We start from the raw sequence: 19,694 nt of genomic DNA, 5'->3' as shown, positions 1-19,694 counted from the left end.
GATGTTTTTCTGTATTTATTTCCTAATTAAGAACATAAGAACATAGGAAGGTTTACAAACGAGAAGAGGCCATTCGCCCCATCGTGCTTGTTTGGTGTCCATTAGTATCTAAGTGATCCAAGGATCCTATCTAGGATTCTTGGATTGTCCTGGCTGTTTTCATTAATCCTCTCCTTCCAATATTTTACAGTGACTATTCCCCTGCATGGTTTAAACCTCATTGCCCTACTGACTGTAAACTTAACAATGTATGATTGTGTTAACTAATCAAGGCCACAGAAATACCAATAATAATTGCAGCAATATGGTGGATTTCACCACAAAGTCCTTTGAGCTTTGTCTAAGTTGTATAAATGTATAAAATCATTGTTTTAGAGGTTTGAAATATGCTCTTGTCACCAAAAAGGGGTGAATACTGTCCATTTCATCTCAACGAATCTATAATTATACACGAGCAAATGATACATGATCTCTTTTTGAAACTAAGAATTTGAAATTCGTGGTAATTCAAGATGCCTTGTACGCATATCGGCCGCAAGAACAGAGTCAACATGAATCAGTCTCGACTTATTGCTAGAGACCATAAAAGCTTAACTTCAATCCATCTTCAAACCAACATTCATTCTGAAGTACTTTCACTCACAGGCGCTTGACGCTGGACGGTGCTTGAGGTAAAGCCGGGAAACTGTGTTAGATCTACTTCTAAGTGTTTTAATTAAACAGTAAGGAAAGCTTTCATCTGTGAAAGTGGTTTCAGCATTTCTGCTGACTCATCTGATATGGCAGTTTCTGCGTTTCCCTTTAATCAAAGTGACTTCCATGTGTGAGGCTGCAGCATCAGCATCGATGCAGGCAAAGTGACCCAGCTCAGCCGGCCTCCCTCTTCATCCTGTGGCCCGAATCACACGTGAAAGTGTTTTTAAAGGCTGGGATGATAAGTCAGTTAGCTTGCTGTCGCTCTTGCCGCATTACTGCTCACATCAGAGCATCTGCTCTAGGTGTGTCTCTGTGTAACAACGCTCTGGACACCCCAGACACAGTGAAATAAGTGAACATCCCCCCATGAGCAACAGTGACACAACTCTGCGATGCGCCATCTGCGTGGGTCTTTATTAGTATAGTGGTGAATTATTCTGTTAATGTTGTTTTGTTTTTTAGATCATTTTATTGAAAAGTGTCCATTTACTGCTTTGTTGTGCAGTCGTCCTCTTAATCACCTCTATCAATTCCAAACTGATCCATTTCAGCTCCTGTGAATAAAACTAACATTTCTTCAGATGGTTTTACAGTCGCAGTTCCCCTGGTTATTCCTCTTGATCTGTAATTTCACATAGATGCCCCTATAAACAGTGTATATCTGGTGAATGACAGTGTGCAGAATCAACTCAAACCTGGAAGAGCAATAATTCATCAGTTAATGGACATCCTCCTGGTTGTGTGCACTGGTGTCAAGTGTCAGGTGTTTAGGTTTTGCATGTCAATACAGCATCACAGATCAAAATATGGACTCCGGTTTTGCTGTCTTGACCCTTGACCCTGTGTCAGACTTTACTCTAGAGATGACTGGGCAGGGATTGTTCAGGATTGATCTTTGGACTAGATTGAAGTTTCTAGGCTTGGTTTAATTATTAGTTGTTAATTAGTTAGAGTTGAGTTCCAGTTTGGTTCACGGAGCGGAGGTTCATGTAATGTTTTTGATAGGGCACAGCTTCCGATTTTCACTTTTTGTTAGGGTTTATAATCATGTAGGTCGGCGCCTTATTGTGTGAGATGGTCAAGTGTTGTGGTTTGGCTCTTCACTGCACACAGGGACCCGGGGACACAAATGGAAATTGGGCTTCAAGGCATTCAAGACAGAAAACAGGAGACACTTCTTCACACAGAGAGGCGTCACAATCTGAACAAACTCCCCAGCGATGTGGCTGAAGAGACAATTTGGGAACATTCAAAAACAGACTGGATAGGATCCTTGGATCACTTAGTTATTAATGGACACCAAACGAGCACGATGGGGCAAATGGGGTCCTCTCGACTGGACACTGTCTTATGTTCTTATGTAAAGTGATACACAAACAAATGGAAGTTGGGAGATTTCACTTTTCAAGTCCAAGGTAAGATGCACCTCCACAGGAAGTTATAAGTGGCCTCATTAACTAAACAGTTAGGAGCCGCCAAGGATACAGGATTTAATTACCCCCCTTATCACTTATACCAGGCCTTCCGCGGAGAAATCGGTTATCATAATAAATGTTTCTTAATCTACCTGAGACTCCCTCCCACTCTGTTTAAGTCCTACATGTTTCCAAAGAACAGCGATGATTGATCTTCATATATATTTTAAATATATCAGCACAGCTCAAACTTAAACCATGGCTGTGATGATTCCCCTCCCGCCTCCAGGGAATCAGAGAGGGCAAGAAGTCAGTCTGCGGTTGTTTAGAGGACGCGATGGATGTGTTCAATTTCAGTGCCCTCAATTAGCAGTTTAAATGTGACAGGATTTCTCTGTCCTTCAGACACAATGACTGTGTTGCTTCTGTTCTGCTATTGTCCTGTTTAGCTTACATTCATTATTTTTAATGGTCCTGTCTGATGAGTTGTACTGTGCATAACTACACACACAGCTGTATGCAAAATGAGCCCCATCCTTCATTCGATGCTTTTATTTGGTGAAGCATGTATTCAATACATATTGCTCATCAGTCTATTTACGAGTCACTTTGATTTCTGTGGAGTGGCAGCCGTGGGTTTACACTCTACCCCTGTCCTCTCACCGTGGGCTGCACTGTCTGTCCTCCTAAATGAGACGTTTGTCCTAATTTCCCTCCAGTCTGTATTTCTGCTTCTGCACTGATGACCAGCCGGACCAGACACGAGCACGTGATCATGAGCAGCCAATACACAGCAGCAATGCCATTCCTTCATTTACCAACAAGACCATGTTGTCATGAAATACTGCAAAAGAACGTGTTTATCCATAGAGTGATGTTAGAGTAAACTAATTATTATTAGATAACTACTTGTGCTTTCCAGATGTGCCTGTGCAGGATTGTATTTTGCTGTTGTTTCTGCCTAGAGGTTTCCACCAAGTACTTCTTCCTCTAATTAAGATTATACAGACGTATAACTATGTGTTTCGTATTCATCGTATTTCTGCAGAAGTATATCTATAATACAGCATCCAAAGGTGTTTAGTCTGTCATGATCTTCTTGATCACAATCTCTGAGCCTTCTTCACTCCAGAATAAATTAAAGCCAGAAACCATTAGCCTTTTAATAAGATGGCAATAGGAAGTTAAATTATCAGTTGAAATATAACTTTAAGAATGTATAACAGAGTGTGAACCCAGTTCTACAGTTCTCTTGGCCCAGTTGAGCGTATGTGCAGGTTCTTGTCATCTTGCAGTGATTAGCTGAGCGCCGTGTGAACGTGTCCTTAAACGTGTGAAAGTGTCTCCCTGTGATTGGCCATCTGTCCGCGGCGATGTGCGGTCGGGAGCCGCCGGCAGATACACATAGTTTCTGGAGGTTATCTGTGAGACGTGACTCTATATTGTTGTGGCTATGTTTCCATCAGTAACAGCACTGTAATTGCTATTTCTGTTTTCCCTTTTCATTGTTGTGTTTATCGTTTCTCAGAAACATAACAGCTGAATGTAATAAATGTCAGATGTTTCACAACGGAAAAATATGTCAGGCTTTGGACGCCTCTGTTTAATCTGACATTATTTCAACAGACGGCATGAATTCTCTGCTTTCATTTCAAAACAAAATATCTTTTGTGTATTCCCCACCACCCCAGCCCCCCCACCAATAGCTTTTTAGACAGCTCTGATTTATAACTTTGATATCTTCAAACTATGGAAGTGTTATTATCATTTTAAAAAGTTTAAGAGCTTCATCAAAGCTGCCGTCTCCCCTGAGGCTGGGGATTTCTCCGCTGTAGTCACCTTTATTACCGCGCTCCTCTCCTGCGTGGCACAGGCGTGTTTTGGATATTACACGAATTTGATAAATGTAGCCTGTCTGCTCGCACACTGAGGCGTCACTCTTACACTGAGCAAGTCGCTCGAGGCGAAGGATGGAAAAAAACAACAACAGCAAAACAAAATGAAACAACACAGGCGTCAAGCTAGGGGAAAATGAAGCGTAAAACTAGTTCTGACGAATAATTTCAGAAGTGTTAAAAGACCGGCTGCTCTTGATGGGCTCGGATCTTAAGCTGAAGTTAGTGAATCGGAGCTCAAACGTGTCCGCCCCTGTGTGGGAGCAGCTCTTATACTTTCAGACTTTTTGGAGGACTAAGTTTTGTGTCCACATTATTAATTTCCCTCCTCAAATTCAGATTTCCTTGAACGCATCCTTATCGCATGACAGAGGACTTCCTTTCTCACCCCACAGCTCGGCTGGCTGCTCATGGGCGCTGATGGAGAGGAATATCTGAAATGTGCCTCCAAAGACGAGGAGAGCCTTATAGCCAATGACTATGTATTTGTACTGTAACACAAATATAGGGAAGTGTCCTCTGGAGAGACACTAAGTCAACATATTCAAGTGATTAGTGTTATGAAAAATGAATTGCCAAGAAAATTAAGCGTACTTGAGAAAGGCAGAATCAACAGCCACAGTGGAAGAGCATGGCGAACCCAGGGTCTCCGCACCGGACCTCTCAAACAGGCGTCACTCAGTGCAGTGCAGACGTCCGAGTTGCGAAGGAGAAGACATTGTTGGTGTCTGAAGCTACATGTCCGGTTTAGAGGGGGGAGCTCCAGTGGGATTATGAAAACGGCAATCTTGTATCATTTCAAAAACGTTTAATTGCTCTGATATTCCTGTATTTACCAATATGTGTTTGATCGATCTTTGTAACCTCAATGATGAATTGAAAACTTCAATAATGATCTTCGCTCTGGAGTTGAATATCAACACTGCCATCTTTCTCCTCATGTTTTTTAATATACATTTCTATCCAGACTGAACCTAAACTTAACATGTCCAAAGTGATGTCATGCAAATTAGTTAAATCACAAATCTCCTCGTTTTACTCATCTGCAAATGCCCCTCTGTCGTTCCGTTACTTGGGTAAACCTCAGATTTAAAGCAGAGAGGTTGAGGCGATCAATGCATGTTCGTACTCTGGCAGACATTTTTACATTTGCAGGTCGTACTTGTTATCAAGGTGAAATCTTCAGTATTGAATTATTCTTTAACCAATTAAAATGGCTTCCAGCTGCAGTGAAGGTTTATGATCCAGGGAGCCAGTGTGTAATTCTTGTTTTTCTTATTTATGGATTGCATAGCCTGTAGGATCAGTGAATGATTCTGCACTATATCTCTTCTTGACCCATAAGAAGTAGATGGAAGAAATCTAACCACTACCTTACCAAATTGCATTCTGGGAAGCTGGGTGTATATTGTAAACAGCTGTTTGCAACTTTGCCAAGATTAGGAAACTCGTTTCACTTTGTAATTCCACACTGGTTCTAAACTACGCTGATTAAAAGTGGGTGTAATTAGTCCTAATTAGGCTGTAGATGCTAACCTTGCCTGCTCTCTTTAGTGTCCTGCAGGTCTGAGGCCCATGAAGGATGGCTCGGGCTGCTATGACTACACCAAAGGCACCGACTGCTCCGATGGCTTTAACGGGGGATGTGAGCAGCTCTGCCTGCAGCAACTGGTGCCCTTGGCTGACGACCCTGCCTCCAGCAACGTGCTCATGTTCTGTGGGTGAGTTTGAACCAATCCATTTCTCATAAACCCATTTGCGGTGATTTCTGTTTGAATAATTGAAAGGAATATTCTGCAGCACTTGGGGCACTTTCTCCAGTGCTGCTGTTTTACATATAAATTGTCTGTGATGTCACGTCATTCCGGTTGTTTTAAATCCGGATATGCTTACATGGCCTACAGGAATGTTTTGACTTCCATCTCAAATGGATGCAACTTTAATTTGAAATGGGTTACCGCCTGTTTGCCTTGGCAACCGTGGCCTAACTATATATATAGTTTGCACCCCCCAACATCCATCTTTAAAGATAGACAAATAACAATAAATGCATCAAACTCCATTAATTAGAGTGAAAAATGAATACATTACTGCATCTTTTTCATTCCTGCAGTAAATGTCTGTACTTTTTATCTTTCTTTTGGCTGTTCTCTTCCTTTCCAATATTACCAGGGCAGGGGCGCTGTGTTTGAGATCTCCCTGTCTCTCTCAGTGAGAGCTATAAGCTGCTCTCACAGCATTGACGTCCTCCTCCAGTATCTCAAAGGAGAACAGAATTAGGTGCACACCCTGGAAATTCTCCAAAGTACAGATATGGATTTAAATATACTTTATAGTCATATAATTGAGGTAACACTTTCCAAGCATCAACCCCAAATGAGTAGATGATGATTATCTTCCTCTGAGCTCTAATCCTGACCCTCACTCTAACCTTACCTGTTACCTGTGTGGACACCATCGGACCTCCAGTGGAAGTGCGGGAGATTTGTCATTCCCCCGGTCTTCATACACGAATAACGTCTAGAAGAAGCAGCAGCTCCTGGAAGCTCGACTTATTTTCTGAAGGAGGCCAAAATATATGAGTTTGCCAGGATGGTTGGATCTCCTACATCTTACACAACGTCTGGGCACCTCCAGAGCTGCCAGAACATCAGCAAGCGTCTGGTCTCGTCTCAGGACCGTAGCGGGCTGCTCACCGGTGCATCTCTCCTCAGGGATTCTCCGCTGGGTGCCAGTCTGTATCCCTCCCTCTGATTACAGAGGAAATTAATGTTTAAAACCTGACATATGGAGATGATTGAATTTGGAGCAGTATTGTCTCTCCTCCTTTTCTTCTCTATTTATTCTCTGCACTCCTAGAGTCATTAAGCACAGACTTGGACGCACCTACTAGTTGCCTGTGTTTACATTTGGGAACAGGAATCAGAATCTGTTCAGGACGAATGTTGCACTGTTTGGATTGATCTTTCCAAAACAAGCAGCAACATGTGCTGTGAAATGTAAAACAGTGTATCACTTTTTTGATCGACCACATCAAACCAGAGGAGCTTTTCCAGATCAGCAGGGACACACGCACCCGGGGACACAAATGGAAATTGGGCTTCAAGGCATTCAAGACAGAAAACAGGAGACAGTTCTTCACACAGAGAGGCGTCACAATCTGAACAAACTCCCCAGCGATGTGGCTGAAGAGACAATTTGGGAACATTCAAAAACAGACTGGATAGGATCCTTGGATCACTTAGTTATTAATGGACACCAGACGAGCACGATGGGGCAAATGGCCTCCTCTCGATTGGACATTGTCTTATGTTCTTTAATCAAATGGATGATTTATTAGAAGGAGGTAGCAACTCTGTCTCGGTCTCATTTCCAAGAGAAAAAATAAAAGCGTCTTGCAAGAGGAAGCGATACAAAATATATGTTAAAAAGCTGTGTCATTTACATGCTTGGTTTAACTTGGTGAAACGCAAACCTATCATTCAATTAGTCAAGTTGAACTGCTTGGGGGATGTGAGCGAATGCAGATTTTGGAGCAGGCAGCACGAGAATCAGGAATTGTGTGAAGAGGCTGAGGCACAAACACTTACACAGCAACTGTTATTTTAATTGTCCACTTTAAATTGACTAAAACCCTTAAAATATAGATATGTGGGGGAAGAATCTTAGCTGATGATGTCTGATTTTGCTTTTCCCTGGCAGATGTTTGTGTTGCTCAAGGGACAGTGCTTACAAACTGAAGAAGCCATCAAGAGAAATATGAATAATATAATAAGATAATAGTATATGTGTTGATCTCCAGCCTTCTGTTCCTCTCGATCGATGGTTAAAACTCATTTGCAAGTGCGAGGGACTCCCAGGAAAAATATATACCACTTAAATACCATAGTAAAAGGAGTAGGATGGTATCTTTCCCCATGTAGTCATGGTTAGCCCAAGAGTGGGGTGTGTGGTACACGTATGTACCGCAAGTTCTTCTGCTCTCTACTCCTGAATCGCTAATATTGTTTTGGTACCCAAACAGAGAACTCCTTTGACTTGGAGTGATGGGCAGGTGGGGACAGTGTGGGTCTTATTGTACAGGGTTGTGTGTAACACTCTGTACATAATTATTACGGGTCAGAAACTGTGGATCTGTGAGGGGAAGGAAATGGTAAACAGCTTCCTAATCTGATCTCAGTTGGCAGGGTTATTCCTGTTAGCATGCCGGACGCGTTCTTTGGGAGTTTACCAAGCAGTTGCAGATCTGCCAATTAAATCTGCCCGTGTGTCAGACCTGGCCTCTGCAGCTAACCCTTACAGGCTTTGTATTGTATCTAATTCTGTGGTGTAATGGGTTTGTAGAGATATTTATTTATTTTTATATCCGTAACAATGGAAATGAAGGCGAGCTATTCCTAATCCGAATGTGTTAAAAGACCCTCGGTAGAAGGGATTTGATAGCAGTCAGTGTTTATCTTTCAGGTCTTGGTGTATATTGTAAACACTGGTTGTTCTCAAACCCTTCTCCTGAAATAAATCTGCCATTTGTATGTTTTCACCTGTTCGTGTTCGTTCAGATTCCAGCTTTTCTTTATCAAAGGACGGGGACGGAGAAAACACTTGCACAATGACATTTACTCTGGCCTTTGCATTTCACAGGCTATCAGATTGTAAACGAGAGTCTCATTGCCAGGCAGGTTTTATTTATGTTTTATTTTCCTCTTCTCACAGTTGAATGTATTCATTACGAACACACATTAGTGGCCTCCAAATAAGTGTTTAAAAAGTAAATATAAAACATGACCTGAATACAAACCCTTCTTTCCCTCTTTGTTTTCCCCTAATGGATGTATAGTGCAACCCTGAAACTAATGCAGTACCTTCACAGCTCTCTTGGCTGCTAATGGAGATCCACACATATAACACTGAATGGAGCTCGGAGCCATATGACTTCTGAGCCCTGGCTGGTGCACTTTCTGAGAGAGAAACCCATCCTGCCTTGGAGGCCACAGTGGCGTCTCAGTCACGTTGCATTCCCTTCTCTCTAGGTGTGTGGAGGAGTATCGCCTGGCCCCAGACGGCAGGTCCTGCATCCTGCTCTCAGATGTGTGCGAAGGGCCCAAGTGCCAGAGACACGACGCCAGGCTGAACGACACCCTCTTCGGAGAGATGCTCCATGGTTACAACAACAAAAGCCAGCAGGTCCACCTGGGGCAGGTCTTTCAGATGACATTTCGGTGAGTCCTGTTCACTCGATCCTGCCCTCGCTGGGGTAAAACAACTTGTACAGGGAGTCTCTGTGTCCTTTTCCTCCTCCTGCAGTGCTCCTGCGATCATGTTTCCATGTTTTTTCTTTTGACAATGAGGATGAGTGTGGGACGGGAGAAGAGCAGATTGTGTATTGATGAGAATGGCTTAACTACCCCAGCAGTAGAACACGACAATGGGCTGGACACCTAGATCACACAGCACACAATCTGTTAATCCCGCCGTCGTTCACAAAGATAACCATCCCTTCACACAGCTCTATCCTAATGCCCGGCAGCTTTCTCGTGCGTTCATTACTACTTGTATTGATTGTCTGTTGTGTAACAGATGTGTAACTACCACTGTCAAAGGTACAATCACTTGGTAACAAAATAAGCAGTCATTTGCACTTGTGTGTAAGGCTGTTTATTTTGGCTGTATATATTATTTCTCTCCTGTATTTATGTTGTCTTTAACTATATGTTCTTTTAACAAGAGACTCACATTCAGTGACATATACACATATGTTGCTTTTCAGTTTTGAGATTCATGTTTTTCTTCCCCGAGTCCAAGCACAGTGTAACAGCACTAAAGTCTATCGGTAGGCTTTGAGAAAACTAGCAAACCCCATTAGCTCACTGATAAAGCCTTGCAGTGCCAGCAACCGGAGCACCCTGATTGGCTGGGGGTGGTACAGAGGATTCCTAATAAATCATAAGCTGCGTTCGTTCCAATGGTGAATGGAAAATGTCAAGTTGGTGTCAGACTTGCCTGAGAAAGGGTTGCATTTGTTTTCCTTGTCTGAAGGAAGACTCAAGATGCCTGTGTGGGCATCCCCAGCCACAGTGTAGCAATCGCTGTTTAGAGTAGCAGACACATCCGATATGGTTTGCTCTTGATACCAGGATTGACTTTGTTCATATTGGATTTAAAATGTACCAAGTTCTAGCGACCATATGGTACAAGTCTCTGCCTTTGATTTTGCACTATGTAACTTCTCCTCTGAACATAAGAAAGTTAACAGAGATGATCAGTGAGGCTGTGAATTACCGGTTTACCAAATTCATGTGATATATACATAAGAACATAAGAAAGTGCCCAATCGAGAGGAGCCCAAACGCCACATCGTGCTCGTTTGGTGTCCATTAATAACTGAGTGATCAAGGATCCTATCCAGTCTGTTTTTGAATGTTCCCAAATTGTCTCTTCAGCCACATCACTGGGGAGTTTGTTCAGATTGTGACGCCTCTCTGTGTGAAGAAGTGTCTCCTGTTTTCTGTCTTGAATGCCTTGAAGCCCAATTTCCATTTGTGTCCCTGGGTCCGTGATGTGTGGTAAAGCTTGTTGTTACCATCGTAGGTACATTTCCCAGATCCGCCCGGTCCAAGTAACGTGATGAACACAAATGTATGTTTTTATGCAGTTAACCATAACAGTTACGATAATATGCTCTAAGTGCAGAGTTCTGTGTGTGACCCTTTTCTCGTGGACAGATTGCTAATTTCAAGATGGCTGTTGTCCACACTTGTTGCTCCTTTTGTGCGTTGTCTGGTCACTGCTGCTGTTCATTTTTTACCCGCTAGAGGACATTAGTTGGGGGGAGGGGGGGGGAAGTTTGGACTCAAAATTGTAGAGGATTTAGTTTTTCTGGATCACTATTTTGAAGAACGATAAACGGGTTAAAGCGATCACACAGTCCTAAGCTGCTGTGAATCTGGTTGAACCGCCAGGAGCTGAGCTCGGTGCTTTGAAGATGTCCGGAGTGTCCACAGTGCTGTCAGATCTGTGGACGAGGGGTGAGCGCCCAGCCTGTCTGCTCGTTCTGTGGAATAGCGCTCCTGTGATCATTAGTGCGGAGGTTTAGGGGCAGCCCCGGGCAATGGCATTCATCTCCCCCGGCATGGACCCCAGGATCTGCTCCTGTGAAATAGGAGCTGCTCTCATTACAGAATCGACAATAAAAATGTAGATGATTTATTCTGCAGTGCCATATGGAATAATATTAAGATGCCACGCTATAAAGTATATGATTTCATCTATAAAATCTGAAAGCCGTATTTTATTTTTTGTTGCTCTGAGAGCTGTCTATAGACTGTGTGGCTTCAGCAGGGTATGAAAGAGCCCTGAGGACATCTATAAATATGTATCAGTGTTTGCAGTGCAGGACGGGGTGGTATTCTGCAGTCAGGACTCGGGGCTTGTGGAAGAATAGGACGGGGTGTTATTCTGCAGTCAGATTAAATATGGGTAATTATATTCTTTACAGATCCTAGAAAACAGTGGTTAAAAAATGTCAGTGATAAAAGTCACCCTGCATTAAATGCAGTCATAAGGAGAGGCAATCAGGGCTGGTAAACCCCATCAGTCATGATTGCAAACCAGTCTGTGCCTGAAAGCAAATGTAAAAAGTAATTCATGTGCTGCCAGAGCAATGCCAATAGTGTGCATTTGTGGCTGGTCGCTCTTTACAAGCTATCCTTTAAAGTGAGAATGTAAATGGAATAGTAAGATCGTGGATCTACTGCTGCCATTGATAATAAACATATTAAGGTGCATTTATTTATAATTTATTTACTTTTCCCCATAAAAAATGCACAGACCGTGTTGAGTAGGAGTCACTGTGAGCTGTTTCACTCTCAGAGAAGGGATCAGACTGGGTTGGCCAGGGCTGTGTTCTAGTCTGGGAATATTCCCATGTTCAGCATTAAATCTCTGCTGGAAACCCTTCTCTGCGCACCATGGTACAGACTCAACATTGGCAGTGTCTCTGCTCATCCCTTATAAAGATGCTTTTCGTGGATTTGGTGTAGAGACACCACCAGCTGACAACATGCCAGGCTAGCAAAGTAATGAATGTGACAGCGATGAAAGCTGCAGTTTATGGAGTTAAAATCCCTGAATAAAACCACAGCCTGTTTGTGTGGCATATACTGTTGTGTGACGTGAATTCCTTCAGATATTTCCTATCGAATCTTTTGTAACAAGGGATCTGTTGACCTTTTGTCAAACATTGTGAGGCTGATATTGTACACTACACATTTGCAGATTGCCATTCGAGAGTGTTTGGGTCTCTTTTGAACCTACACAAAGGGGGGGGGGGGCTTATGTCTTCACCCTATTGGCCACTGTGCGCTGTCACTCAGAGCTGCATTCGCAAACCTAACGTTGTCTAACCTTCACGCCTGTCGAAGCTTCAGTGGCCTGTACGAAGGTTTGCCGAGTTGTCAACTTGTGAAGTTTGCCAGGGTTTCAGGTACACAGAGAGAAATTCAAGATAAGGCATATTCAGGGTGTAAGGGGCAAACTTGTATATTTATTTTTTATCATGATCTTGGTTGAGTCTTGTTTTCAGTGGAATATGTGATGCTAAATTTAGTGTAAAATATGTTGTGTGTCTCCTGAAATTGCTCCTAAAAGTCGTGTTTTAAAAGAGGAATGAACCGCAGACATTTACTTTTTCATTTCGGCAGCTCATTTACTGAATATATTAATTTTTTCTGGCAGTGTTCATTGCAGGAGCCCATTGTAGTAAAGAAACCCTGAATCACAAGAGAAACAAACATAAAACATCACGTTAGATCTCAACTAGACAGTGTGTAGTGGGCCCTCAGAGGCAAAGTATTTTCATACGTTTGTTTATTTTGTGTTGTATTCTTTTGGAGAGGGATTTAATCAATATAAATGCTGTCAATAACAATGGCTAATAATAACAGAAGTAATATAAGCTTTCCTGTCACCTTCCCTCTAAACGTTTTATCTTCTGGAAATCTAATCACAGCCATTCCTTACATGTATTGAATGTGACACCAAGCGGGGTTTGTTTCTCACAGTACGAGCATTAGGGAAAACAGACAGCAGCCCATCATGATAATTTCAGCAGAGGCTCGATGGATGGCTGGCGGTGGGAAGATGAAAATGAAATACCTGCCCTTCTAGCTTCACGAAAACAGATGCCACCTCCATTTGCATTCGCCTTGCTGTGAAGACTTCCAGGAGGGAGAGCCTAAATAATGACTGTTTCGCAGAGAGAGTTCTTGTATTGGTAAGAAATAGTCTAAATCTCTTCATTTCGCAAAGAAGGACATGCAAAGAGTTTGTGTGAGAAAGATGAAGAGCTGATTCTCTAAATACAACACCTCTTCACCTATCAGTGACAGTATTTTATACGTACTGAGGCTGGTTTGATATATTGCACATATTAATTGAAGATCGGTATCTTCGGCTTCAGACTCAGGGATGATTTTGAAGAAGCTCAGTTTGACGAGGACATACAGGAGGGAAACAGGTTCGAGCGGAGGGATCGGGTCACTGGCACACAGGTCTGGCTGACAGTTTGCCAAGAACATGCAAGTGATGAATGTGCGTCAGCTGAATATTGTGGGGTTTGGGCTACCCTCTGTGGAAGTTATATAATATGAAAGAAGGGTGCGTCTCACCAAAACACGTGCCCTGAATTGTAACTGAAATGTCTATAGATGTAGCTTGTCTGTTCAAATCATCCAGGACTATCATTTGTCTTATCCATGTACAGCAGTTTTATATCTGAGCGCCTCCATTAGGCAGCATTAATATTGAAATAGAATAAGAACGAGTCGCTCAGAATTGCTTTTAAGCAACTTAGAGTTATTGTACACACTCAGTCTAAGAGGATGCCTTGTTGTGTAGTTTTAATGGCACTCATTGGCATTGAGAGGGTTACATGCTCATGTAAATTACAAAACAAACATCAGTAACTAATTTATTCTGAAATAAGTGGGACGCATTTTCATGCAATAACCAAAAACATAGGCCTCAGTACATATCAGAGTTTATGCTCAGAATAATGGATTGTTTATCAGGTTCTTCATCAAGGGAAGACAGCAGGGAAATGGTGGCCAATATTTAAACTGCTGATTGGGACGTGGTGTCAGTCCTCGGGCATGTTTTATATGACAGCATGCCTGTGGTAAAGTTGACAATTAGACAGGTATATCATGTATTAATATAGGGATCCGTGCATCGTAAAATGGTCAGTTTAGTGTGTTGATCTGTTTGGATTAGTTCAGGACCGCTGTGGAAAGCTAGAGAGCGGGGCTGATCTGATGAGGAGGGTAATTGCACTGAGGATCCAGCTGTGAAGGTTCGTCACCTTCAGAATAAGGACAGAATTAGCCAGAATTAGGACAGACAAGCGTTTAGAAAGCAGCAGGAGTTTGTGGCATCTGATGCTCATTGACAGGACCCTCTTAACAGTGGTTGTAGGGATGAAAAGAAACGGTCATTTTGTTTCTTCTGAAGATTTGAAATGCACTGTTTTGAAGGAGTGCTTTTCCTTATTTGTTTATTGACAGATTGGTCTGAAGTCCCCCTGCCGACAGACACTCAACTAGCACACAGCCTCAGAGTATTTCACTTTCATTAAGACGTAGCCGTGAAGCGCGCTGGGATCTCATTGCCTCATTCTCGATGTAGGAGTGAAATCCGGTTGGAAAGCCTCATTGACGTTGACATATTTGCACCCAATTCCAATGTCTGATTATCTGAGCCGCCAAAGGAAGAAGAAAAAATGTTTCAGGGTCAATTATTTTAAGTTAAATAATAAAACATGGTAATAAATTACCTGTTAAAACTAATATCGGGTGCTTTTCATGCACAGGGCTCTCCTGTCCCCCACAGAAGATCTATCGAATAGCTTAATTTGAAGTCATCTTGAAGAGACTCATTATTTATGAATGAGTAATAGTGGGAAAGTTATAAGGGAAGAAACGTGACAGTTAATTGGAATCGTCTCCTGTAAAACCGAAACATAATCTACCGTCTTTACCACTGCAAAAGCCGTCATCATTCCTAATAACAAGGTGAGTTTCTGGACGTGGTGGAAATCATACCCGTGATTGTGTTACACGTGTTACATCCAGAGTCCTGCAGCTCGAACGCAATTAGGCTGAAGCTCCAATTAGGGGCCTAGTTAGCAACGCTGGTGGTATTATATTCTGTGGATGCCTCGCCAGGGATTTGAGCAAGAGAACCCATTAAGCAAACGTTTATGCTCAATTTGCACGTTAATTTCTTCCAGTGAAACCTGTCCTGTCTCGGACTGTCCTACCTGCAGTCTGTTTCTGCACTCACCTCTGGTTTCTCCTCCTTTTCACCACTAACTCCAAATCCGGAAGAGGGAAGGAGTAGCTTTGTTGGGTGTGTAGCCTGTCCCGTGTCCAATTGTTAAATGTGTGTGTTTGCTCACTGCACAAAGCTGCACCTTGAAAAACAAACATCCACCATTTTTAATATATCTTTTATGCAGTTGTCCTCTGATCTGGTCCTCAAGAGACATTTCACCTGAGCTCATAATTAGGGAAAGAATTACCCACCGAAATGAAGAAGGATGAGATTCTTTCCCAGGTTTAACGCAAGCCATAATTTCCAAAATACATTATAGTGACCAGGATAGTGGCCTGAGTTGTATTGTAAAGGTTTGTGGCTGTGTTGGAATTGAGGGAAACAGGACAGACTTTTTGCTTTAGTTTTGTTCCCATGAAGTTTGTCTATTTTCCCCTCGAACAGGAGGCTGGAAATGAGTTACACCTTTTAATCTGGTATCTCCTTCTCACCCATGCTTTATTCATAAAAGCAATTTTTTCAGCTGTCTGTGATAATGTTTCATATAATTGCATTTCGGTATCTAAGTCCTGACAGGCATCCAAAGAAAAAATAAAAAAGGGAAAAAGCTTTTTTCCCCATAAGCAGCCCAGGGTCGTTTTCTCACCAGGGTAAGAGATGATAATGAGGATTAAGTTATTTAAAAAGCTTTCAATGTAAATGTTTGGCAGTTTTGTTCCACAATGTGCTGATTGAAATGAAAACAGATTACACCCCCCTGCATTGCAGCCGGACATCAATGCCAAAGACAAAGCGACTGAAGTCTTTTCTTGCTTATGTGTTTGTTTTGAGGGGGTTCTGCATTTCATAGTGTTTTAAAACTCATTAGAAGATTTTAAAAAGCATATTTATTTATGATCCAACTGAAAAATATATCAGTAGAAGCATGGACAGGATTACAAATCACTGGGGTAGAGTTGGTGTCAGTTATGGTGATTATATTTTATATACACATATATACAGTGTGTGTGTGTGTGTGTCTGTGTGTCTATGTGTAAGCTTGTCTGTGTGCGCGTGTGTGTGTGTCTGTGTATTCAGAGGCGTGCGTGTGTTTTTTGCATTCTTGAATTTAAGGTCCAGATTTGTCTTTGTCGATTTGGAAAGTTAAGAAGAAGGAGGAGACCAAAACGTCAGTGACATTTTTAGACTGTAGAAAAAGGATTCTTCAGAGCGTGTGAGTTGGTCGTCCTTTACTCTAAAGGAAGTGCAGGTGTATCAAGGATCACCGGTCCCTGTCCTGGTTTCAGAGCGGTTCACCCTCTCGTTTGTGCCTTTGGAGTAACTTTGAGTCTCTGCTGCTCCACCTCTAGAGATATCCATTGACATCCAGCTCTCTCTCCTTCAGGATCTCTGGTTGAGCTCCACAGCAGATGACTCTTCAGACATGAAGAGCTGATTGTTTAATGAAAATTCACTAAGTCAAAATTGTGTAGGCACTGTGTTGTCAGTCCTCCTGGCTGTATATATTGTGGTGCAGTGCTGGTCGGCGTGCTGAAGGATCGCCCCGTGACCCATGATGCTCCGGCGCTCCCCGGACCAGGTGGGGGGGGATTTACCTGGAACTCAGTTACTGTCTCTCCCCTTGATGAAACAGGGAAGCGCCTGATGTCTTGTTGTGGAGGCAGAGAGGAGGGCAGGGGGCAGGAGAGGAGTGTACTGTCAGAGAGAGAGAGAGAGAGAGAGAGAGAGAGAGAGAGAGAGAGAGAAGCATCGCTTTTGGATTAACAGGACTCTTGCTTTGAACTTTGACAACGACTGATTACGGACTGTGTACAGTGGCTGTTTGTCTTGATTATGAGTTATCTGTGTAGAGAGGGACTTGAGCACCAATTTGAGCTGGGGTTGTGTTTATATTTCTGTCTGCTTTGGTTTGAGCACAAAAATAAATCACATATTTTCCCTGTATCCCGACTACTTAAGACACGCCTGAGAGCCCCTGGACTTCCCCACACTGTCACTATATACACCGATCAGCCATAACATTATGACCACTGACAGGTGAAGTGAATAACACTGATAATCTCGTTATCATGGCACCTGTCAGTGGGTGGGATATATTAGGCCGCAAGTGAACATTTTGTCCTCAAAGTTGATGTGTTAGACGCAGGAAAAATGGGCAAGCGTAAGGATCTGAGCGACTTTGACAAGGGCCAAATTGTGATGGCTAGACGACGGGGTCAGAGCATCTCCAAAACTGCAGCTCTTGTAGGGTGTTCCCAGTCTGCAGTGGTCAGAACCTATCAAAAGTGCTCCAAGGAAGGAAAAGCAGTGAACCAGTGACAGGCTCATGGGCGGCCAAGGCTCATTGATGCACGTGGGGAGCGAAGGCTGGCCCGTGTGGTCCGATCCAACAGACGAGCTACTGTAGCTCAAATTGCTGAAAAAGTTAATGCTGGTTCTGATAGAAAGGTGTCAGAACACACAGTGCATCGCAGTTTGTTGCGTATGGGGCTGCGTAGCCACAGACCAGTTAGGGTGCCCATGCTGACCCCTGTCCACTGCCGAAAGCACCTACAATGGGCACGGGAGCATCAGAACTGGACCACGGAGCAATGGAAGAAGGTGGCCTGGTCTGATGAATCACGAGTTCAAGGTGTTGACTTGGCCTCCAAATTCCCCAGATCTCAATCCAATCGAGCATCTGTGGGATGTGCTGGACAAACAAGTCCGATCCATGGAGGCCCCACCTCGCAACTTACAGGACTTAAAGGATCTGCTGCTAACGTCTTGGTGCCAGATACCACACCTTCAGAGGTCTAGTAGAGTCCATGCCTCGACAGGTCAGGGCTGTTTTGGCGGCTAAAGGGGGACCTACACAATATTAGGCAGGTGGTCATAATGTTATGGCTGATCGGTGTATATATACAAACAGGAAACATTATAGCTGGTTTGCCTGTATAGGTAGGTCGTGTGCATATCTACAGACTGTGACTTGAGTATCTCACCGTGAAGAAGCATCTGACGGTTTATTGGGTAAAGATGCAGAACTGGAGGCAGTGCCAGCCATAGCTTGTGTTACATTATGAGACGTCATGATTTCAGTCCATCAGCGGGACTCTGTTGTGTGCAGAAGCATTGGATAAGAAAGTAATGTTGGTGTCGGCAGGTTAGTTTTCATTCGATTGCTGATTGCGTCCTCTGGCAGCGTTTCTTTGAAAGACATTCCTGAATTGTTCCTTCACGTTGATGTAGGGCATTATTTTTGTGTCATATTTACAGTCTTATTGTTTTCCACTTTGTGTTTGATTGGGATCATATTTTGCAATCCTTTGGTTTGACTGCTGTTTGTTTGTTTGTTTGTTTGTTTGTGTGTTTTCAGTTTAACTGTTTATATGGACTTGAATCTGGTGATCAGATCTGTGTTTTAGTCATGATTACAGTTTGTGATACAGAGTAATTTTTCAATTACACCAGTGCAGATTGCAGAGATTTATCAACGCAGTACTGTATACATCTAAACAGAATTTGATCTAGTGTCTGTGTGTTTGTTTTTCTCTTCCTTTCTTTTTTTTTTTTGCATTTTGAAGGTAAACTGCGTGTGTCAATGTAAGCGACACGTGCCCAGGGATCTCAGTCCAGACAGCTGCATCAGTCCTCCTCACAGGGTGTCCATAAGAGCATGGGTTGACATGATTTACAATCATGTCTTCAGTCATTTGTTCAAACCCTATTTCATACTCTTGCTTTCTCCAGTATTGATAAGGCAACTGTTAGTGTATTTTTATTTGTGTATTTATTTGTTATACATTTATTGATGTATAAACATGGCATCTATGTTAGTTTTATGTGTGCATTAGGAGGGTAAAAGCTGAGGAGAGTCACCTTCCCGTGAAATGTCTATGTGGTGCTTAAATTCTTTGGCAGTAATACAAAATATTTGTATCTTGTTCATTGTTCACACAAATGAATTGTAAATTTCCATTTTCCTCTGATAATGATGCTGCACAAACAGACCTTGAAACCCAGCTGAATTAATTAGCATTAACTTGCAGTCGGCGGTAATGAGGAGAGAACAATTGGGATTGTTTAGTTCATCTCCAGGATGGTAATTACAGATCATCCACGGAGGGACGCGTGGAGTCGGGCAAGCAGATAACGCGATGCTGCGAGGGGACGCTATCAGCAGGCGGGGTGTGTGTGTGAGTTTACACTGAGGAAGAGCGAAGAGTCAAGGAAGCCGGGGCAGAAACTGAAGTGTTTACTAAGATACATGTGCGGTACCTGGAGTAAAGTGTGTGTGAGGCTGGAATTTCAGTAAGAACATAAGAAAGTGTCCAATCGAGAGGAGGCCATTCGTGCTCGTTTGGTGTCCATTAATAAC

At 42.8% G+C, this 19,694-nt stretch overlaps 1 protein-coding gene across 1 annotated transcript in view; it reads left to right on the top strand.

Moving 5' to 3' along the window:
• The window catches only part of astn2 (astrotactin 2), a 492,640-nt gene that overhangs the window by 315,445 nt on the left and 157,501 nt on the right, over positions 1-19,694 (top strand). Inside the window, exons 12-13 of the mRNA XM_066712608.1 lie at positions 5,561-5,727; positions 9,037-9,225. Of these exons, the coding sequence (XP_066568705.1) occupies positions 5,561-5,727; positions 9,037-9,225 (356 nt within the window). The remainder of the gene's footprint in view (positions 1-5,560; positions 5,728-9,036; positions 9,226-19,694) is intronic.

This window comes from Amia ocellicauda, chromosome 9 (assembly GCF_036373705.1).
Source record: "Amia ocellicauda isolate fAmiCal2 chromosome 9, fAmiCal2.hap1, whole genome shotgun sequence".
In the NCBI taxonomy this organism is placed as follows: domain Eukaryota; kingdom Metazoa; phylum Chordata; class Actinopteri; order Amiiformes; family Amiidae; genus Amia; species Amia ocellicauda.
This window is presented reverse-complemented; position numbering and strand designations above follow the sequence as displayed.